Genomic DNA, 24403 nt, shown 5'->3' with positions numbered 1-24403 from the left:
TAGTCTTTACATTATGTTAGTCAGTTGGGTACGCCGAGGCCTTGTCCCGGTAGACAGTTAACCCCTTTCAGTATTCATCATAGGCTTTATAGACTACAGTTTGTGTTAGCCTTGTTGGCTATTAACAGGCATTTGTGTTAGCCTTGTTGGCTACTTATTCAGACTCATTCAGTATTTTCGCATTTATACGATATTGCAGTCAGAATTTTTAGCAGATCAACATATGTTAGTATTATTTCCGCATTTTAGTATGTTTTGATATTACATGTTGATTCAGCCAGCCAATGAGTTTGCTCGGTTACATGCAGTTAGGCACCGAGTGTCGCGTTACGCCCAAGCCATGGTTCGGGGCGTGACACACACATGAAGCATACATACTGTACAAAAAATGCATCTAGGAAACTTTTCATTTATCTAAAGTGTACGAGTTATTCGGAGTGATATATGAACACATAATCAATTAATCATGATTATCGTCTTTCAACTCAGTCCAATCATGCTTCAGCATTCTTAGATTCAATCAATCAGTCACATAACTCGACAAAATACCACAACATGGCACCGGTATCTGCATAAGTGCTCGTCAGCTCACCAATGTGGGAATCCTCTGTTAACCTTAACCCTTATTGTCATTTAATTAACAAAAAACATTCCTCCTATTGGGTTCAAAGCTTAACTTACCTCTATTCGAGCGAAGCTTTAAGTCTTCCGGAATCTCTACCATATCCAAATTCGCCAAACGAGTCCATACCTACCATATTGTCCACATGCGGTCCGTATATGGCCATCGTACCTCAGCTTCAGAGAACTGAAATTCTAACATTTTCGGGCTTCAACATACGACATGACATATAAACTATATGTCCAACATGCGGTCCGTATGTTTGCTTAGCATGTCAACTTCAGAGACTTGAAATCTTTTCAACCTTTAGTGATTTTGGAACCTCACTTGCAGCTCGACATGTGCCCGGCAATGCCGGATATGTGGTCTGTATGTCGTAAAAATCTCAACACAATGTTCCAACTTTGCTTCTTTTCGATTCTTCTCAACTTCAATCTTTTTTACACTTGGTATATACCCAGATATTGACTTCCATACATAAATACACATATTTTATTCTCATTGGGGTCTAAACACGGCCATTTAATGAGTTTAAACCTAATCCGAATTATGGAGTGTTATAGTAATGTAGGCATGTTGGCTTGTAGAAGTCAGCTTAAATATTTGATTAGAACTAGTTCATATTTTAGGCACTTTGTAACAAACGGGTTTATCTGTTTCTTTTTTTATTTAATTAATAAAACACTCTATTAGGCAACGACAGATAGAGTAAAATTCATCAAAAAGATACTTCATTTTTATAGTTAAATAAATATTTTTTTATAATTACATGAATATTCTATATGTTTTTTTATCAATGCAAAATACACGCACAAAACACGTACATAAAAATAATAAATCTATAATTGCATCTTATTTTTTCCTTATTCTTTTCTTGTTCTAAAAATGACTAAATTCAAAATCTCTTCCAAACATTAAATTTCATCATGAATCTATGATGGGCAGAGAAACTAAGCAAAATATGACAATGAGACTTGAAATGAAAGAGCAGTAGAGCAGCAACACAGAACCTTTAGTAGAAAATTGGGGGTTTTGATTAATGAATAACCAAATTGTGAAATTGATAATCGAAAAATTAGAATTATACAAAAAAATATAAACCATGAATCAATTGAAAAATCAAACACTTATTTTTTTCTTCCATCCGATTATTTTATTTTTATACGCAGTCCTATCATCAACCATCACCGTTAATCACTATTGCCAGCTACGACAGTCACTAGCTAATGTGCACAATCACCGCCATCCCAAATCGACACCCATAAGGCCATAACCACCATAACCCCCACCCACCATTTTCACCATTAAAATATATTATAATTATTATACTGTTAGATTAATTTAATATTTGATTGAAACTTTATATTTATTACTCCCTCCATCTCAATTTATATATGACTCTCTTTCTTTTTTAGTCAAACCCTAAAAAGAATGACACTTTCTATATTTAGTACCAATTCAACTTTAAATTGACCTTTTTACCCTTAATAAAATGCTTTCAAACCACACAAATTTCTATGATTTGTTTTATATCATAAGTTTCAAAAGTCTTCATTTATTTGTTAAACTTCATGCTAAATAAAAACCCTCATATAAACAGGGATGGAGAGAGAGTAATATTCAATAAGAATATGTTTTATATATTTAGATATTAAAAAATAATTTTAATTATTTAACATTTAAAAATTAGTACTTCCTCTGTCTCAATTTATGTAATACACTTTTCTTTTTAGTTTGTAAAACAAAAACTTTTTTCTATTTTTAGAAATAAACTAACTTAAAACTTCCTCTTTTACCATTAATGAGATGATTTACAGTCCCATAAATATCTATGTTTTAGCTAACAAGTTTCAAAAATTTGCCTTTCTTTCTAAAACTGTGTAAGAGGAAATGAGTAACACATTTTGATATTCAAGTATATATTCAAATTCAAATTTTAATTCATAAACAAATGATATATATATATATATATATATATAGTATCAGTTAATTCAAAATAAATAACAAGGTAGCTTTGAATTTGTTTTGGTCCTTCTCCAAGCTTCCGGAAAACCACCTTAGCTTGGAATATTCTAGAGTCTTCCACTTTTGAGTTTTGTTTTTGCCTCTTCTCCAAGCTTCTCAGATAAGCGCAATCGCTAGACAAAAACCCCCCGAGTTTGAAACATTAAGAATTATTGTCTCAGTCTAATAATGGCAACACGGAGGTCTGCGGTGGCGGCCCTGAAGGCGTCTCGTTCGCGTGTACTGTCTCAGTGTCGTCCACTACTTTCTCGTCTCTCTGAGAATAGAATAGTTGGCGGCAACAGTAGCAATGGGTTTGTTTTTATTGCAGAAAGAAGAAGTGCGGTTAGTTCTAATGTTTGGAGGAATTGTTATGAGGTGTTTGGTACAAGTTTGTCTCGCTCTTACTCCACTACTGCTGCTAGCTCTGGACAGGTACGCTTTTCTTCTTCCTAATACCCTGAAATGCTAATACGGACTTTTATTCAGCTTTCGCTGAGGATTGAAATAATCTCTGTCTAGATGATGCCAGCCAGAATACAATTTTCTCATTTGATCCTGTTTTTGAACTGGACTTAGGGTGTGATGGAAAATGTGCCGAGTCCCACAACTGGGGTCAGGGGAGGGTAGAGTGTACACGGACCTTATTTTCTTGTGTTCAGCCAAAACTATTATCATAGAAGTATTTGTATATAATCTAAACAAAAACTATGGGACGTAGGGTGGGGGGTGGGGCTAGGGGTGTGAGGTGGTGGAGATGGGGCTAAAGGGGGTGGGGATGAAGATGAGGTGTTTTGGAGGGTGGGGAGGGCACAATCAAAGTGGAATGTCATTTGTGGAACTTGTTTTCCCTACTTCTACTTTACTGATTCTGAATGAACTTGTTTTCTTGGAGATTCCAAAATTTTGACCAACCAAACATGCGAAAATTTAAAAATATTTTCTGGAAATATCTCTTCCAGCTTTTCTGTGCAGAGTGGATGCTTTAAATCTGTATTGTTGGGCAGTCATTTTACTACAAGTATGAAATGCTTGGCTTCGACTGATATTAGTAGCTGAGTAGACTCTACTATAAACTACTATGTATGCAAAATATAGTGGCATTTGAAGATCAGTACATACTTAATCATGCCCCATTTGTAGGCGTACATAGAATTTGATATCCTACCTTCTATTTTTTGACAGTTTGGTGGAGCAGCACCCTGTATTTCTCCCATTCTGTATAAACACAGCAATTAACTAGACTTTTGTGATAGTTGTTTCACTTGAGGCTGTCAGTTTACTTCTTTGTTCGGCCGTACATTTCATTTGACTACAATTGGTGTTGCCATAAAAGCTACTCTAGTGTTTACTATTGAGGCTAAGAAGGAATGGATTGAATGAAAGGATATCTGCCTTTCTCAACTATGTTATATCCTCTTAAACAAGGAAGCTTTGGTGTGATATCGAACGATACAAAGGGGGTTCTGCAGATTAAAACAGCCTTTTTGATTAAGGTCCATTGGTCTCCCAGGCATTCTCTAACGTGAGCAGCACCATGATTGTAGATATGTATTGACACCATAATGTCATTTGTATTCTCTTGGATTTCACTTGATGCTTGGTTATATTTAATTTTTGTTAACTTTAGGTGGTTCTGCCAATTGTTTGTTTGTTTGTTTCTTATATTAATTAGTATGAAAATTTAGCAGATAAATAATACGGACTACACCGAGATGGCTCTTGAGGGCATTGTTGGTGCTGTAGAAGCGGCACGGACGAGCAAGCAACAAGTAGTTGAGACTGAGCACTTAATGAAAGCTCTGTTGGAGCAGAAGGATGGGTTGGCTCGAAGAATATTCACAAAGGCTGGGTTGGACAACACATCAGTTCTGCAAGAAACAGATAATTTTATATCTCAGCAGCCAAAGGTATGAAAAATGGAGACTGATTGTGAATTCTGATGAGTTCTTGGAATAGAGCATCAGATCTTTTTTCTCGCAGGTTGCCGGTGATACTAGTGGTCCAATATTAGGGTCACATCTTAGTTCCCTCCTAGAGAATACGAAGAAGCATAAGAAGGAAATGGGAGATTCCTTTGTGTCTGTGGAGCATATGTTGTTAGCTTTTCTTTCAGACAAGAGATTTGGTCAAAAGTTATTTAGGAATCTCCATCTTACGGAGGAGGCTTTGAAGGATGCTGTCAATGCTGTTCGTGGAAATCAGAGGGTAACTGATCCGAGTATGTATGCATATATAGATATAAATGTATTTTCAAGTTTCATAGCCATTTCTCTTCTGGTATTATTCATTCTAGTTGAATGGTATAGCCTAGTTATTTACATGACGAAAGGATCTTACTTTATCACAATATGAGACAATCCTTACTTTGGTTGATTGGGTGGATTTTCTTTCATAATCATGCAATATTGTCTCTCTGGGTTTGTCATCGACACTTAGTTTTGCTTGTTGGCAGTGAAGTCTTGTAAGGTAGTTAGAGCTCATTGTATTTCATATACATGGCTAAAAAAGCTAATACCAAGTAGCTGGTATTATATTCCATGCACGTGAACTTGAAATTAACTATGAATTTGAAGACTGACTTTGATATCAAAAGGTAGAATGCGTCTTGTATTCCTTTAATAATAACTACAGTAAAAGTTTCATTGGCAATATTGTAGAGAGAGTAAAAGAAGTAAGTTTAAGTTACTATTAACACAAAATACGACCAGATGCACTGTGTAATCTGGTATCCATGAGCTTATGAGTAAAGATCTTGTCAAACAAGCGAAGGAATTAGAGTGGGAGATGCTAGAATAAGGTGTTTGTTTTGCAGCTTGATAGTTGCAATTAATAACTGTGTTTTGCTCCTAACAAGGTAAAAGAATGAGTTTTTTATCCGCCGCTCAAGTAAAAGAAAGACTCCGTCTCTAGATGTTTGAATCGTATGCATAGGTTGGTTAGCAGATTGATTGCTGTGTGGTTGTTGACCATTTAAGTTCAACAAGTATCTTGGGTATAGCCAGACTTGAAACGGAAAGTGCAAGTGCCGTGAGGTTTAAGACGTTTTCCTTTTTCTTTGCAAGAACCATGTTTGTCGTGGAAGTCCATCATGCACAGCTACTAGAGATGTCATTACTTCATTATTTACCAACAGTATCTATGAGGTACGTAATAGCTTGATGGTGACGTCTTCCAAGAAAGGAGCAGTGAAACTTGATGAAATTTGATTATAGTCAGAATGAAGATTAAAGCTTTATCAGTGCCAAGACCATCAATGGCACCTCATTGCTGTTCCTACTTGCTTACGTTATTAGAGAGTGGAAGACAGTTAAACTCATCCTGTCATGTTTCTATTTGTCTTAAGTAAATCATCATGTTTTGATGGTTTTGTTGGAGACAAATCATAACTGAGACGACTACACACACTCCTGGCATTGGTTCAATTCTTAGAACATGTTTTACAGGATTGAAACAAACGGAGTAATCTAAGATCTAAAGAATTCCATATCAGGATATGACTTTCCCTCAGTTTTTCTCCAACTCATCCTTTCATACAAAACACCAGTAGAATTCTTGACTAAGCCGTCACTGTGACACTATCCCACTAACTAGAGCTCGATAAGTTCAACCATATTGAGCTAGGAATTGTTGACTCTTAAGTTTCCTGATATATAAGTAAGAAAAAATGCTCTCTCTTGGGAAACACACCACCCTCTCTCTCTTCTCTCACTTCTTAACTCTCCTCTCCGACATAGAATTTTCAGATGACAAACTTATCATTGCCTAAGTTATGGAGCAGGGCATTTCTTTTACTTCGAGTGGGAAGTTTTTTAGATTAACGAGCAGTGGAGATAGTTGGTTCATCATAACAGAAAATAGCAGAAGGTTCAGGAGCAGCATCAGGTTAGACGAAAGCAATCTCAGATGGATATGTGAAGCCCTAAAGCAGGCCTCTTTGCAGCCAGGCAACAAATGCAGAAGATGGGGAAGAAAAGTACAGGCGTACTCATTCAGAGTGATACAAAACTTCAACAGTTATGGTCGATTTGTGAGAATAGAGACTATTCTAGGAGACAAAAGGGCTTCAGTCACCATCCCAGAAGACAGATACAACAAGGGATGGGATGACATTGCAGGGAAGATACAAATATATCTGGGTCCTTTTGTAGATCCAAGATTCCATTTAGCAGATGAGCAGTCCAAATCCTACATGGAGGCAGCAAGGATCCCAAAATGGTCAAGCACGATCAGTTCTGAAGCAGGGAAAACCAGTAACAGGGAGATGGGGGAAACAGAGCACTTCCTTTTGAGGTGTCTTGTGGGAGAATTTAATGATCCATTCAATACAAGCCCAAATGCAGATATCATCCAAAAATGGTTTGTGGGTAGGTGGCAAGTCACTGCAGGACTTAAAGTCACACCCATTAACCATAACCAATTTCTCTTTGAGCTCCCATCCAGATTGGAGGCAAGTAGGGTTAAAGCAGGCGATTGGTTCTGGAAAGGGAGGAGGCTGACTATCGAATGGTGGACGCCAGTGGCCGGATCAAAACTAACCACAAAAAAGTCAGAACATAAATGGATAAAGGTTTTCGGAATTCCACTCCATGCCTGGTCAACAGAAACATTCAAATTTATTGGGAACAAGTGTGGAGGTTACGTCGGAGTAGATGAAGACACGAAACACAGAACACACATGCTATGGGCTCGTATCTGTGTGGAGAAGAACATGAAGGTAATTCCGAGGACCATAGAATTGCTCAAAGAAGATTGGGGTTTCGAACTCTCAATTTTAGAAGATCTGCACACCGTCGTTAATCTCGCCGGAAAAGGCACTGCTCTCGAGATAAGGAAGACGTCGGAAGAAGTTGGTACCTCGAACACTGTATCATATGAGGAGGTACAAAGGGACAGCTTTAATTCAAAAAGTGGCAGTCTGTTGGACAGCTTTAATTCAAAAAGTGGCAGTCTGTTTTATCCAGTAGATAAAAGGGCAAAAGTCAAAGAGTCCAATAGTTTAATAGGGAGTGGGCCAGGGCCAATTAAAAGACAACTGGGCCTAGAAGCTGATCAGAATTATTACAAAACAGGCCCAAATGGCAAGAGGGGAAAAAATAAAGCTTTAAATGAGGCCAAACTTCTTAAACTCAAAACCATCTGGCAGGTTAAAAAGCCCAGCCCATCTTTCAACAGATTCGGTGCTCTTTCAGCCCCTTCAGACTCCAGTGATTTTGAAATTGCCATGCAAGTAAATCCTGCAGAGCAAACATCAGGGGAGAGGCATTCAGATGCAGACGATGAAAGAATTCCCCAAGAAAGAATCCACAGGCCACTGCGACTACATACCTCAAGTGAGGAATTGGTTGCGTTCTCCAACTCAGATACAGATTTCCCCTCTCAAGCGATATGTGAAGCATTACCATTGTCTTGGTACGAAGGCCCTATTCCACTGGCTATAGAAAAACCTACTGTTATTGAGACATCAAAGTGGACAAAAATCACAATGGTAAAGGCATGCAAAGCATTTGGGGTCAACGCTATAGGGTTTGCACATGATCTCTTAGAATTAGTTAAAAGGATGGAGCAAAGAAGACAAAAACAAATCCAAGAACAGGAGTTAAAGCAACAGGGATCTGAGAAAGGGAAGAAAAGCAGAGGAGAAGGGGAACGGAAAAGATTAATCTGTGGGATTAATTATGACAAAAAAGAGCAACAAAGCAGTTGGAGCAGGGGCAGGCAGTACACTTCACTGTCTGGATGAATTTGAAAGTCCTTAGTTGGAACATTAGGGGGCTGAATGAGGAGGCGAAGAGAGACACCATCAAATCCCTTATTCAGAGTTGGAAGGTTGACATATTATGTTTGCAAGAGACAAAAATCCAAGGCTGCAACAATAGGCTGATACAACAGGTATGGGGAAACAGATGGGCTGATTGGGTAGAGCTTGAAGCAGTTGGCACAAAAGGTGGTATAGTAGTAATCTGGGACAAAAGGAAATGGGTGAAAATGGATGCACAATTGGGTTGCTACTCAATTTCATGTATGCTGCAGAGTTCACTTGAAGAGTTTAGGTGGTGCTTCACTGGAGTTTATGGTCCACACACTAATCAAGAGAGGGAAGAGATGTGGGATGAATTAGCAGGGATAAGAGGACTTTAGGAGCATCAATGGGTCATAGGGGGTGACTTCAATGTATGCCGATTTGAAAGTGAAAAGGCTAAATTTCACTAGGAGATCAAGAGCCATGGAAACATTCTCAGACATAATCTAAGACTTAGAGATCATTGACCTACCATTGCAGGGAGCCCAATATACATGGTCAAGAGGAGAGAACAATTAACAAGCATCTAGAATTGATAGATTTCTCGTATCCCCAGAATGGAATGACTCTTTCAAAGCTGTGAAACAAATTGCATTGCCTAAAGTAATTTCAGATCACAGACCCATTTTGCTGGAAAGTGGGGACTGGGATGCCACTCCCTCCTACTTTAAATTTGAAAACATGTGGCTGGAAGTTGATGGCTTTCTGGACAAACTGAAAAACTGGTGGCAAAGCTACAATTCCAATGGGAGACCTGACTTCATCCTTATGCAAAAACTGAAGAATCTGAAGAAGGACATAACTATTTGGAATGAGGAGGAGTTTGGTAAATTAGAGACTAGGAAAGGCAAAGCACTAGATGAATTGATGATCTTAGAGCAAAACACTGAAGGCAGACAATTGAACATGACAGAGGCTAGTCAAATGACAAGTCTGAAAGCTGAGATACAACAGCTGGCCAAGATAGAGGAGATCTCATGGAGGCAGAAATCTAGGTGCCTTTGGCTCAAGGAAGGGGACAAGAACACCAAATTTTTCCAGAAGATTGCTAATTCTAATAGGAGATCCAATTGCATAGATAGACTTCTGGTGGACAATGTGATCATCGAAGATAAGGAGACAATAAAAAGGAAGACACTTGACTTCTTTGAAAAATTGTAGACTGAGCAAGAAGACTGGAGACCTACTGTAAATTTCGAAGGAATTGCTTCCATCACAGCAGAGGAAAGCAGTAGCTTAGAAGCAGCTTTTGGAGAGGAGGAAGTGCTAGCAATCATTAAATCATGTGCCCCTGACAAAGCCCCTGGGCCTGATGGTTATACTATGGCCTTTTTTCAGAGTTCTTGGGATTTTATTAAGACAGACTTGTTAGCAGCTATGCAACAGTACCATCAACATTGCTGGATGGTTAAGTCTTGTAATGCTTCCTTCATTGCACTTATCCCTAAGAAAAAAGGGGCATTGGAGCTTAGGGATTACAGACCTATCAGTCTAATTGGAAGCATATACAAGATCATTGCTAAAGTTCTTGCAGGAAGACTGAAGGGAGTGATGGGGAAACTGGTTTCAAGTCAGCAGAATGCCTTCATCAAGGGGAGACAAATCACAGATGCCTCACTCATAGCTAATGAGGTGCTTGATTGGCAATTGAAACAAGGGAGTGCTGGATTACTTTGCAAATTAGATGTCGAAAAAGCCTTTGACCAATTGAATTGGTCTTATCTCATATCTATGCTTAGACAAATGGGGTTTGGTGATAGGTGGATTAAATGGATTCAGTTCAACATTTCTACTGTGAAGTATTCAGTTCTAATCAACCGAAGCCCAGTAGGATTTTTCTCTTCACAAAGAGGCCTGAGGCAAGGTGACCCCCTTTCACCTTTTCTGTTCATACTAGCTATGGAAGGGTTGAGTAGAATGTTGAACAAAGCCAAGCAATTGCAATGGCTAACTGGTTTTGATATAGGAAGGGATAGAGCAGTCAACAGCTCCCATTTGCTATATGCAGATGACACTTTGGCCTTCTGTGGGGCTGACAGAGAGCAGATCCTCTATCTAAACCTTACTCTACTAATATTTGAAGCAGTTTCAGGTCTTCATATAAACATGCTCAAGAGTGTGATTTATCCTGTAAATGAAGTGCAGAATGTTGAGGAACTGGCAGACATACTGGGTTGCAGAACTGGTACTTTTCCAACCACATACTTAGGACTCCCACTAGGGGCTAAATATAAGACAGAGGGCATCTGGAGTGGAGTCATCGAGAAGTTTGAAAAGAGACTTGCTACTTGGCAAATGCAGTACCTATCAATGGGGGGCAGACTAACATTGATTAACAGTGTGCTTGATAGCATCCCAACCTACAGTATGTCACTACATCCTATAACCAGTAAGGCTTTGGAGCAATTGGACAAAACTAGAAGGAATTTCCTTTGGAAAGGGAATAGCACCGACCATAAATTTCATTTGGTGCAGTGGCCAATAGTCTTGTTACCAAAAAAGTTGGGCGGCCTCGGCATTAGAGACTTATCACTGCACAACAAAAGCCTACTAATGAAATGGTTATGGAGATACACTCAGGAGGAGCAGAGCCTTTGGAAGGATGTAATTATTGCCAAGCATGGAGCGCTAAACCACTGGTGCTCTCATATCCCAACAGAGCCATATGGGGTTGGTGTCTGGAGAAGCATATGCAAGTTATGGGAGGAGTTCTCACAACACCAACACTTAGTAGCAGGGAATGGGCAGCATATCAGATTTTGGAGAGACAAATGGTTAGGCGACATCCCTTTAATGGCTGCTTATCCCAACATGTTTCAGTTATCAAGGGACCCAAACTCTACAGTTCAACAACACAGAGAAAGGAATTCATGGAACATCATCCTTAGAAGGAACATACAAGATTGGGAAATGGAGGAGTTGGTAAGTTTACTAGCAGCACTTCATAGTGTTGCAATAAATAGTGAAACACCAGACCAACTCAATTGGGGAGAAACAAGGAACGGAAAGTTCTCAGTTAAAGCAGCATACAAACTTTTAGGCCCACAGAATGAAATTACAGCTCATTGGCCTTGGAAGCTTATATGGAAGATCAAACTGCCCCCTAAGATCAGCTGCTTTAGCTGGACTGCACTTCATGAAGCTTGCTTGACTCAAGACAATCTAGCTAGGAGGACGTTTCAGATGGCTAACAGATGTTATATGTGCATGAAGGAAGCAGAAACTCACAGCCACTTATTTCTACAGTGTCCAATAGCTGCAAATTTATGGAATATGTTTTTAGTACTTTTTGGACTCAAATGGGTCATGCCTCAGAGTATCAGGGATGTTTTTGTAAGCTGGAGTTGCTGGAGAGTTGATAGTGCCATCAAGATAATCTGGAAGAAGATACCTGCAGCCATCTGTTGGAGTATCTGGAATGAAAGGAATAGAAGATGCTTTGACGGGATATCAACTACCTACCAATCTTTAAAAGCTAAATGCCTCATGTTTTTGTATAGCTGGGTTTATTTATCTCCATTAAATTCCCCTGTTACCTTTCTGAACTTTGTTAGCTCCCTGTCCCTTAACTAGCTATATAAAGGAGAGCTGGCCCTTTTGCTATTCCACTTTTGTAACTACTATGCATCTGCTTGATGCCTGCAATGAAATCATTTATCTCATCAAAAAAAAAAAAACTAGAGCTCGATCAAAATGATGAAAATGATGGAAAATACTTGATTATTCCCTCAAGTTTGATCTAAGCCATAATATGATACTATCCCACAATCAAGTTTTCTTCACTGGCTTTAGTATCTTGAAGAAATGGAAAAGGTTGCTGTTGCTCTCATTTTTGCCATCATACAGCTGTTCGCCATGGTTGATGAATGTCTCCTACCGTGTTCAATGAAGCTGAGCAGCCTTGACAATGCCTGATGTTCAGTTTTTAAATCCTGTTCTTTCTCTCCAAAAGTAGAAGATGAACATAATGTTGTCTGATTCGCACAAAGGAAAATTGTATCTGTTGTAGAACTTTAATAACATGATAAGATATGTAGTGCTCTTTGTGCCTTTGCTTCGTTATTGTCTGCTACTAGATACAGAAATTGCAGACGACAGTGCTTTGAGGCGTCACTCATTTTTCCGGTTGCTGTTAATACATCGCATTCTAACTCTTTTCAGATCCAGAGGGAAAATATGAGGCACTAGATAAATATGGAAGTGACTTAACTGAACTTGCCAGACGTGGTAAACTTGACCCGGTGATAGGAAGAGATGATGAAATACGGCGCTGCATCCAAATATTAAGTCGGAGGACAAAGAACAATCCTGTTATTATTGGTGAACCTGGAGTGGGGAAAACTGCAATTGCAGAAGGGTATGATATCTAGCCTCTTATGGTCTCACTGATTGATGTATGACTATGTTTTTCTTTTATATTTGTGTGGTCTGGATCCTGGTTCAGTTGAAAACACTCCAAACAGTGCTGAAAAAGCATGATTATTTGGCACTCTCTGTGGGATTTACAGGAAAAACTTATTGCTCATATATATATAGCTTCTGGATAATACGTTATTACTGTTGACTGTTTGAATTGTGAAATAAGTCACGATATGTTGTGGAATTGTTGAAAGGGAAAAGGGTCAAATATACCCCTCTACTTTAGTTTATTGGCTAACTTTGCCCTCCGTTAGCCAAAGTGATCAAATATACCCCTCCATTAGCCAAAGTGTTCACTTATACCCTTAAGTGGATGGAAATTTCCAATTCAGCCAAAATTCCCATTTAATTAAAAATACCCATGCCCCATATTATAACTCGCCTGGACCCACAAAAAATAATTTTACCCCACCTAAATTAATTCATCCATTTTTGTGAGTTCTTTTTTCCGATGGAAATTCGATTTTTTTCTTTTAATTTTAATTTTAGTTTAGTGTTTTGGGTGTGTTCTATTTTTTTTTAATTTTTTTTTTGTGTGAATTTGTATTTGTTCTTGATTTACACTTTTTTTTTTTTTTTCGGAAAACATTGAATCATCAGTTTCCGTGAGTTCTTTTTCTGATTTTGATTTTATTTTGTTCTTTAATTTTAGTTTAGTGTTGTGGGTTTTTTTTTTTTTTTTTTTTAAATTTTGCTTTTTACTCCATTTGTATTTGTTCTTGATTTACACTTTGTTTTTTGGAAAACATTGAATCATCCATTTCTGTGAGTTCTTTTTCAGATTCTAATTTGATTTTTATTCTTCAATTTTAATTTAGTGTCGTGGGTGTGTTCTTTTTTTTTTTTTTTTTTTTTTTTTTTTACTCCATTTTTATGTGAATTTGTATATGTTCTTGAATTACACATTTTTTTTTTTTAATTGGGTGTGTTTTGTTTCTTGTTTTCAATTTAATCCCAATTCAATTACTTTTATTGGGTATGTTCTTTTTTCACTTTGGTGTTACGGGTGTGTTCTGTTTTTTATTTTTACTCCATTTTTTTGTGAATTTGTATTTGTTCTTGATTTACCCTTTTTTTTATTGGGTGTGTTTTGTTTCTTGTTTTTAATTCAAAGGGATATGTTTGGGTAGGGTGAAATTATTTTTTGTGGGTCGGGGCAGGTTAAGACAGGGCATGGGTATTTTTAATTAAATGAATAATTTTAGCTGAATTAGGGATTTCCATCCACTTAAGGGTACAAGTTTTTCGACACGTGCATTGCATGTGATGCCTAGTCATATAAAAGATAATTAATATTATCAAAATAAATATTTGAGCAAAAAATTATACATAAAAGAATAAAGTAGAAGTATCAATGTGAATCCTCATACGGTGACTTATTTGTTGGCTAAATGAGTTAAATTTCTTTAAAAGAAATGATGTCAAACATCTCAACACAAAACGATCTATCACCCATGTACTCATACCCCATGTACTCATACTAAAAATAAATATTCTATCAGTTGTAACCTTTTCAATATTTTTTGTCTGTTCCTTTGTTTTGAATTTATCTTTATTTTTAAATTACATATTACAAGTCCAATTGTTGTGGTCCCTTTTAATTGTGCGTTTCTTGACTAAAGTGCGTTCATTTGTGCCTTGCCCCATCTATTGCTTTTCCCCTCATGTATGTAGGAGTTATGTTAATATTTCACTAAAAACGTAATTTTTTAAAACTTTTAACTTTTTCTTAATAAATAGCATAAGTGTGATATGTCAAAGAAAAAGGCAAAAAACTTCCTAGTATGTATGCATTTTTTTTGCTAATTTATTTGTGTTGACATTTTAGCTCAACCGGAGAAGGTTAGATGGACAAAGTAAAAGCAGTGTAACAGTAATAATATAAGATGAGTTTTGTACTTTCTATTAGCATTAAAATTCTTGTTTGACATATACAATGATGTAAAATAATTATTAAAACTTGAATATCTTTTTTTGAAAATAGCTATTTACTGTATTATTTTGTGATTCCCCTATGTCGGTATTCGTATTGGAGCTCAACTAAATTCGAATTCGCACCCGTAATTAAGTCCCATATTTGGGGGCAAACCACTCCCTAAGAAAGACGACTCCGTATCCAAGAGACTTGAACCCGAGAGCTCTAATTAAGGATGAAGAAGTACTTGTCACTCTACCACAACCGTTGTTGATAGCTATTACCATTAATTTAGTTAGTAACAATATTGAAATAATTCTAATTAGTTAAAAAGCATATATTTTTTTGATTGTGTGACCGAGTAATCCAAGTGACCTTATAGAATATTACAAAACAACAAATGTTGAATGCAGTGTTAAATCGTAAGGAAAAGAATACTAGCTTTTAAATAATTTAAAAAAAAAAATAAATGTCAAACTTTGAAAGTCTGTTCCAATCAATTACAATACTTTGCAAATAGATATATTCTTTCCCAAAGTTAGGTGTTAGTCCAAAATATCCGTAAAAAGATGATAGACTTTAATATTCCTTAAATAATGAAAAATAAATAAATATTCTATGTATGCTATTGTAAAATAAAGAATTTAAGCTCACACACATCGTCATTATCATGGACAATAACATGAATGCAGTTTAAAGAAACAAAATAAATAAATATTACATTGTATATGCCAATACCTTCGACTTAATTAGATAAGGGGACTTAAATTAAAATCTATCTAGATACTTGATAACTTGTCTTGATTAATTGCCTATTAATAATCTTGCCAACAATTTGTTGGCTCTTCACTATATATACAACATTTAAAGCAGTAAATGTTGTAGAGAAACCATGAAAAAAGATCGTCAGTTGCCAGGCATTCTATCAAGCATGGATCTATCTATCTGATGAAAATAATTCCATGCACATTGCTGGTTTTTCAGATTTGAATCCTATCAATTACAAAAATAGTGATAGATATAGAATTTTCTTATTGAATTATTTGCTTAGGTTAATTACTGAGAGTATTCCTGACATAAAATACTGTCTAATTTTTTTGAACTTAAATATCTTTCAAACTTCCTTACATGAATATGTTTATGAGTTTGGAGGTTGTAACATAAATATATAGGTACCTTTTGTTGTTTTTCAATCTTATAATTGTAGTAATAAAATGAAAATTTTCACAAGAAATAGATTTATCAACTTACTACTAATATATAAGGCTATCTTAAACCAGATAATTCAAAGTGAAGCCACTACACTTATCGTCAAAATCGAAAATTAACCCAAGTCGTATATAAACTTAAATTTTATTGATAAGAACGCATAATCATACTGGTAGTCTATTTGTGGAAAAAATAAAAAAAATACTGGCAATCTATTCAACAACCTGTACTTCCCATGATAAAATAGTGCAGCACATGTAAGAAAGCATTCTATCAAATTAATCACATTTGCCTATTGAATTTTGAATGTTACATAAAACATGAATGCATAAGAATGTACTCAATGGTTATTTATACAAGTCTTTCTTTTTTAGCAGAACGAACTTCAGTTTGTCCTGAGACCATGGTCACCGTCTAAAAATTTCAAACTCAGGCTTTCCATCCTAACGTAAAATATGGAGTTGTTGTCCGAAGCTTAGTTAGAGAAGAAAAAGAGATGCCACGTGAAAAAAAGTAAAAAGAAAACGGAACAGGGAATATCTTTAACTTTTTTTTTTTTTTGATTGACAACAGGAATAGCTTAATTGTTCAGAATCCATTGAATAATATACGAACATGGATGGCTATATCCCCAAACGGTGGGTTTGCACCTGTTGCTTAGCCTAGCGTCTATTTGTGTTAGGAGCAGTTGCTTGGCCTAGCTATTTTCTTCAATTTATAATTTATTTAAGTTCATAGGGGTATTTATGTAATTTAACTTTCAGGTTAGGGAGTTCATGCTTTTAATATAGTATCGATAAGTGAACACTTTGGCTAACGGAGAGGTATATTGGATCACTTTGGCTAACGAAGGGCAAAGTTAGCCAATAAACTAAAGTAGAGGGGTATATTTGACCCTTTTCCCTTGTTGAAAATTAGTAATTGTAGAATGGTATGGAGCAATTATAATCTTTCTTATTTACTATGGTTCCTTGTGTTTATTTTTAGTGAGTAGTTGTTGGATAAAGAAATGTAGTTATCACACTTCTTACTTAAGGGTCAGCCTATATGTTTCAGAATCTGGGTAGTTGACAAGGTTTAGTGAATAGTTCTGATGGATGCGTTCGACATATTTTAGAAGTATATATTTTCAAAATAATGCTGTCATTGGTGAATCAATGAATTATATGTTAACTTCCCTATGATTTGAAACTACTTTGCTCGTAAGTCTGTAAAATTGAGTTGACTCGTAGAGCCTTTTGGATGACCTCAAATTTCTGTTTAATAATCAATAGAATGCCAAATTTGTGGTAGCTCGTAGAGTCTCTCTGTGGCTTGGTTTAACTTTTTACATAGGTCCAAGGTAATGTTAGCCTGTAACATTTGCTAGTAATTGGGAGTCCTACGCAATTGGTAGCATTGTTCATGTCATCTATTACTTACCTTTTAATTTAGGAATTGAAAGATTTGCTTAATATGTTATTTCTATTGAGTTCTTGGTTATTTGTCTACACAAATTTAATATTTTTTTTATTTTTGTGTTAAATTGTGCTTCAGATGGAAAAAGAGTGTGCTTTGCTTCTCGCTTCGATGAAGCGAGCCGTCATCCCTTTTTTTCGCTTCTCGCTGTCCAAAACACTGCCTAGGCAATAGTAACCTATAATTACTTTGATTCATTTTGTATTCTAACAATCATTAAAAGAAGTTGGAAAAAAAAAAAAAAAAAAGGGAAAAGAGGTGAAAGATGGTATCAACCAAATCTATATGACACTTTAACTCGAATGATTATGCTTTTTGCTTCTTATCCTTGCAGATTAGCTCAAAGGATAGTACGTGGAGATGTTCCTGAACCTTTGATGAATCGGAAGGTACATAACTTCTCTTCCTCGTTACTTAATTTAATTGAATTTATTTTATTGTGAAAAGGATTAAACAAGAAGTTCTCTTTGAAGAGAGCATTTTGTGGTGCTATTTTGATTGTTTTTTCTTCTATTTGATTTTTTTGGGGAAGGTGATAGTTGAAAATTTGCTGCTTTTCTATTGAGAAGTATAGGCCTTAACCTGTAGCTTCCTAGAAAAAGTCGTGTTTCTCTTGTTGCAGTGATCCATTTGTATGGCGAAAATTATCTAGGTTTTCTTTAGTTCTCCCGGTATTATTGGAACATAATTTTTGTTCAAGATACGAGTCTGCTCAACACAATTGATGCTGTTCTTACTCAAATGAACAGCATGGCAAAGTAACATTGTCATAGTAATTTGTGGGAGTAATTTCCAATGGAGTGTGATACTGAGAAACATTTATAACGCCTACACTCAAATTTAGACTAGATTTTGATCAACTAAGCTGGTGCGCTTTATAAGCTAGTCTCCCACCCCCTCACTCAGAGAAGGGTGAGGAGAAAAGGAAACAAACCACCTCATTCTCTAATTGTCTATTAGGATTCGCGATCGACTTTTTAAGTGCTAATACTGTACTTTGATTTGCTTTTCCTTTTCATTTTATTTAGTTGATCTCTCTCGATATGGGTGCCTTGCTTGCTGGTGCAAAGTACCGTGGAGATTTTGAGGAAAGGTTGAAAGCTGTTTTAAAGGAAGTCTCTGCATCCAATGGGCAGATTATATTGTTTATTGATGAGATACACACTGTAGTTGGTGCAGGTTTGGTATTTTATTTTTAAATTTCTATGTTAAAGAAACGTGCTGGCTTAAACTGCTTCTCTGCTTTCAAATCTCAAGGTTGACAACAAGTGGTGACTGTCTCTTTTTGTTGGATGATTTTTCTCCTTGCTTATTTATTCTTCAACAATACAAAGTTTGTCGTTTAGGTCATGTGATGTCTCTGTGAAACACGATGTCTGGACTCAAGTGAGGTTAAAAGCACTATTGCTTCGCGATTGTGTTTAGGTGATCCATTTTTAAGTTGAGTTTGGACTGCGGTAATGCTTAGACCAAGTATACTTCTCTGTTAATTTGATCCTGGACCTTGGAAATGATTGAACTAGGTTTATTTCTCTTATTTCCACAAAGCTGATTAAAAATGATTGATGATGTTCTTTATGCATGCAACCAGGTAGAGGAGAAAACATCTTTATACCCAAGATATAGCTTCTGTTTGTAGCTGGCTTACATTAGTACCTGTGCGAGTGTTACTTGGTTAAATTATGATGATATGTTTTATTCTAAAAATTGTGTTTGTTTATGCTATGTGTTTAGGAGCTACTAGCGGGGCCATGGATGCAGGGAATTTGTTGAAACCCATGCTTGGTCGAGGTGAACTTAGATGTATTGGAGCAACCACTTTGAATGAATATAGGAAGTACATTGAGAAGGACCCTGCTCTAGAACGTAGATTTCAACAAGTATATTGTGGCCAACCATCTGTGGAAGATGCAATTTCCATCCTTCGTGGATTACGTGAACGATATGAACTGCATCATGGTGTTAAAATATCAGACAGTGCTCTTGTGTCAGCTGCAGTTCTTGCAGATCGATATATCACTGAGCGATTTTTGCCTGACAAAGGTAGGCTAACTCATCCTTAGAACTGCATATTGTCTGAAAATCTTCTGTTTGGTTCCTATTAAATCCTTGTGATAGTTTCTCACCTTGAGAGCAGTGATTAATCACTGAGGTCCTGTATCCTCCAGTAAATTTTGTAAGCTTAGAGAATTTTCAGTGGGACTTCATTAGTTGGTGAGTCCTTTTTACATCAATTAATACCTCTGGCAAGCGCTGCTTCCATGGAATCTTATTTCAGACCTTTGATCATATATGATAGGTATTGTTGTAGAGTAGTTCATTTTGTTTTCAAAAACTTGATAAGGTTAATTAGTGAATCATGTTTGATCTTTTTTTTTTGAAACTGGTAACTATTGTATATATATATATATATAAGCGGGCAACACAGTACATGGGTTGTACTGAAACCATATTTACAATTGTACTTCAGAAGCTAAACTGATCTACCTCATATTGAATCTAGCACATCAATTATGGTAGCAGTATCATCTGAAAATATCTGTTTACACCAAAAACTTAATAGCAAAAGACAATTCAGTTTGATCTTCTGCATGCTATTCTCTATATTTTTAAAACATCTTGAATTCCTCTCCTTCCAGATTGTCCACCAGATGCAAGCAGGGACAATTCTCCATCTACTTCTGTTCTTTGCCGTAGACCCTGCTTCCTCCCAACTCTGTAAAGCTTCTGTAATCTTTCCAGGCATGATCCAGGATATGCCTTTAAGATTAAAGAAAATTCTCCACAGCTGTCCAGTCACTTCCAGGATATGTTTGATCTTTTTTTAATGTAAAAAATCAAAAGATGTCATTATGGTGGGGATTAGTGTACTCCCACAAGTGGGGTCTTGGGAGGGTGGTGTGTATGCACCTTACCCCTACCTTGGGAAGCTAGAGAGGCTGTTTCCGATAGATTTTTTTTTTTTTGATTAAGCACCGGGTGTCCGAGTCTCTTTGAGCCCCGACTAATCCCGGGGGTGCACAGGCCCTCGGCAAGGAGTTTCCCCGCAAGTGCACCACGGGTAATTCAGTGGTTTCCCCAGTCCGATGGCCCTCAGAAATTGTTTGCACCCAGCGGGTTTCGAACTTGAGACCTTGAAAGGGAGCACCCCAAGGCTCAAGTCAATTGCCACCAGGCCAACCCCTGAGGGTTGCTGTTTCCGATAGATTTATGTTTTTAATTATCTTTCTTTTCTTAGAACGTGTACACTTAACTATTTAAATGCCAATGGCTTTAGGGAATAATCAAGTTGAGTTTCACTAAACTCTTTCTTCCTATCTTATTTTCTTTCTCACATTTTTGTTGAAGTTTCTTTAGAGGAAGTGGTTAAAAAAAGACTAATGAAGACCAAGTTCATACTTTAGCTACAGATTCTTTGCATAGAATGGGGAAGAGACACATCTTTCAGTAACATTTACCTCATTTATAACATTAGGGATTTGGATTTTCATCACTTTACGAACTAAAACTACATTTACTTTCTGCAAAATCAAGATCCTTTAACTGCTCCTACTTTGCACAAATCAGAATTCTTATTCATGCCTTCCATAAGTTCTATATGCTCATATTTGGAAGGCTTTGACATATATGTTTCAACTGCATATTTGATTTCATAACATCAAGAACTATTTTAACGTTTCATTGTAATGTTCTGGGAAACTCCATGCATGTTTTTTAAATAACTGAGAAATCCCCTAGCATTACTGGTATATGATTCGAAACTCGGTAGATAATGGGTACGTCCCTCTACACCTTGCATGTTTTTAAACAACTCTCCATGCTCATTTGCATCTCGGCTTCTATTATTTTTTGCGAATGAACAAAATGATGGCTACATGATCTTTTTTCTTTGACATGGAAGTAAACTTAAGGGCTGCTTATTTTCAAGTTAGATGGAAAGATCATCTGTAATAAGAATTGGCCTCGTATCTGACGTAGGAAAATGATGTGTTAGCATCTAATTTATAGAGCAGCCTATGGAGAAGAATACCCTAGATTCAAGAACAGGTTCCAGATGTTGAAATCAAATATTTTCGACCAATCACCTGATGAATTAGATAGAGTGGAAATCTTCAAATTAGTAAAGCTGCTAGTGGTTTATAAATTAAGAAAGTTACAGGGCAGAAGCTGCTTATTTTTATGGCTCCTTTAAATGTCTTATTACATTGAGTGGATTGCTGGATCTTGTAATATGATATGCTTTTCTTTAGCGTTTCTCACTTTATATTTTGTTCCTACTTTTCAGCAATTGACCTTGTGGATGAAGCTGCTGCAAAACTAAAGATGGAAATCACTTCAAAGCCAACTGAATTGGATGAGATAGATAGGGCTGTACTGAAGTTGGAAATGGAGAAACTCTCTCTGAAAAATGACACGGATAAAGCATCTAAAGAAAGACTGAGCAAGATAGAAAGTGATTTGGAGTCCCTTAAGAAAAAGCAGAAAGAGTTGAATGAACAGTGGGAACACGAGAAAGCTTTGATGACACGCATACGTTCTATAAAGGAGGAGGTAAATTCTTGGTTTTAATGCTGAGATCAATTCAAGTTGCAGTTTTTCTTGGTATTCTCATGATTACTGTTTAAGTTTTTGGTTGAGTAGATTGACAGGGTGAACTTAGAGATGGAAGCTGCTGAACGTGATTATGACTTGAATCGTGCTGCTGAACTCAAGTATGGGACCCTAATCTCCCTTCAACGCCAGCTACAAGAAGCAGAGAAAAACCTGGCTGACTACCGGAAGTCCGGGAGTTCATTGCTTCGCGAAGAAGTAACTGATCTAGATATTGCTGAAATTGTTAGCAAGTGGACTGGTATACCATTATCAAACCTTCAGCAGTCAGAGAGAGACAAGCTTGTCTTTTTAGAAAATGAACTTCACAAAAGAGTTATTGGTCAGGATATGGCTGTAAAATCTGTAGCTGATGCAATCAGGCGATCCAGGGCAGGCCTATCTGATCCAAATCGGCCTATAGCAAGCTTCATGTTCATGGGCCCCACTGGAGTTGGCAAAACTGAACTAGGAAAGGCTCTTGCTGCTTACCTTTTCAATACTGAAAACGCTCTGGTGCGTATTGACATGAGTGAATACATGGAAAAACATGCTGTTTCACGGTTGGTTGGTGCACCACCAGGTTATGTTGGATATGAAGAGGGTGGGCAACTTACTGAAGTGGTCCGTCGGAGGCCTTACTCAGTGATCCTCTTTGATGAAATTGAGAAAGCACATCATGATGTTTTTAACATTCTCTTACAATTGTTGGATGATGGAAGAATAACTGATTCTCAAGGGAGGACTGTTAGTTTCACAAACACTGTTGTAATAATGACATCAAACATTGGGTCACATTACATTCTTGAGACTCTGCGGAACACTCAAGATAGCCAGGAGGCAGTTTATGATGTGATGAAAAGGCAGGTTATTGAATTGGCAAGACAGACTTTCCGGCCCGAGTTCATGAATCGGATTGATGAATACATTGTTTTCCAACCTCTGGACCTTAAGCAAGTTAGCAGAATTGTTGAGCTCCAGGTAATACAGATATGTTGAATTCTGATCCTCCTGACTTCTTACATTTTTGTTCTACGTTGTGTTTTGTTTGCTGCAGTGTCATCTGCTTTCTGATTACTTTAATTTTAAGAACTTTATAAGCACTACATGCAGTTATACGTGGTGCAGTATATCTGTTTATTTCAGTTGCTCAGTGAGAGCAAAAACGTTTTTTACTGCACATTATACTCAATATTACACACAAGTACATCTCATTTGCTTGAGAACTGGATTGTCGCTGCGCATCCCATCTAGTGTCTGCTCTTGTAGTAGTTCTATAACAGAGTATGATTTAAAAGATATTGTCTCATATGGTGTTTAAGCTTGCTCAAAGACAAATACCTAATTTTGATCTCTCTTCTGTGTTTCTGGTTTTCTTTATTTGGGTAAACTATTTGTCTATTTCTATATTTCAACCTGCATCACTCCAGCAGCCATAGTGTAACGTTGGTGAGGTTCACGGGAATGAAAGTTAATGAGGCTACCTGACAATATCATCGACTGAATATTTGTTGAATAAACTTATCTATTTGCATCATAATCCTCTTAGAACCTAACAAGAAGGTTGTTTTTCTGTTGCAGCTGAGAAGGGTGAAAGATAGACTCAAACAGAAGAAAATTGATCTTCATTATACACAGGAAGCTATCAGTCTGTTGGCGAATATGGGCTTCGACCCTAACTACGGAGCTCGGCCTGTTAAACGAGTGATTCAGCAGATGGTTGAGAATGAAGTAGCAATGGGAGTTTTAAGAGGAGATTTTACGGAGGAAGACATGATTATCGTTGATGCTGATGCTTCGCCTCAGGCTAGGGACCTTCCTCCCCAGAAGAGACTGTTGATACGAAAAATTGAGAATGGTTCCAACATGGATGCAATGGTTGCCAACCATTGACATATCAACCTAGTAGGTGTACATATATGAAGTATATGCTTAGATATGGATCTAGTTTGTAAATTTAACATCAATAAATGAAATAGGGTCTTGTTGTCGCGTTTCTGTGCCAACTGAGGGAACTCTGATTCTGGACTTGCAAGGATTTTCAAGTGTTCTATGAAGTGTGGCCCTATCTTTATGTTCTGTTAATTGTTTGCTTGCATGAGTTGTTTTTCCTAATGAATGAGCAAAAAAGATTGCAATCCTAAAATTGAATGTATTTGTAGTTGATCTAATTTAGTAGCAAAATGTTATGCGACTCCAAAAAGACATAGCTTGGTTTTCCTTTTGCTCTTGCCAATCTGACTTTTATAGTGCTGCAACTAGAGAGTAATGGCCATCTTTCCATCTTATGAGCAGCAACAAGAACTTCAGATGATTCCACTCTGAAGACTTTATTAAAGCTACTTAAGCCTTATTTGTTTGCACTTATTAGAGGTCTGAATCT

At 36.9% G+C, this 24403-nt stretch overlaps 1 protein-coding gene across 1 annotated transcript; it reads left to right on the top strand.

The window, feature by feature from the left end:
• Positions 1-2625: 2625 nt before the first annotated feature.
• Positions 2626-24105, top strand: LOC132050276 (chaperone protein ClpB4, mitochondrial-like). Its single transcript, XM_059441455.1, has 10 exons — positions 2626-3061; positions 4318-4536; positions 4610-4847; positions 12591-12786; positions 17765-17819; positions 18459-18609; positions 19165-19473; positions 21716-21981; positions 22072-23001; positions 23602-24105. The coding sequence occupies exons 1-10, from the start codon at positions 2816-2818 to the stop codon at positions 23911-23913; spliced, it is 2922 nt and encodes a 973-aa protein (XP_059297438.1). The 5' UTR covers positions 2626-2815; the 3' UTR covers positions 23914-24105.
• Positions 24106-24403: the final 298 nt, after the last annotated feature.

Source organism: Lycium ferocissimum, chromosome 3 (genome assembly GCF_029784015.1).
Source record: "Lycium ferocissimum isolate CSIRO_LF1 chromosome 3, AGI_CSIRO_Lferr_CH_V1, whole genome shotgun sequence".
Classification (NCBI taxonomy): Eukaryota; Viridiplantae; Streptophyta; class Magnoliopsida; order Solanales; family Solanaceae; genus Lycium; species Lycium ferocissimum.
Note: the sequence above shows the minus strand (reverse complement) of the source record. Positions and strands in the feature narration are given on the sequence as shown.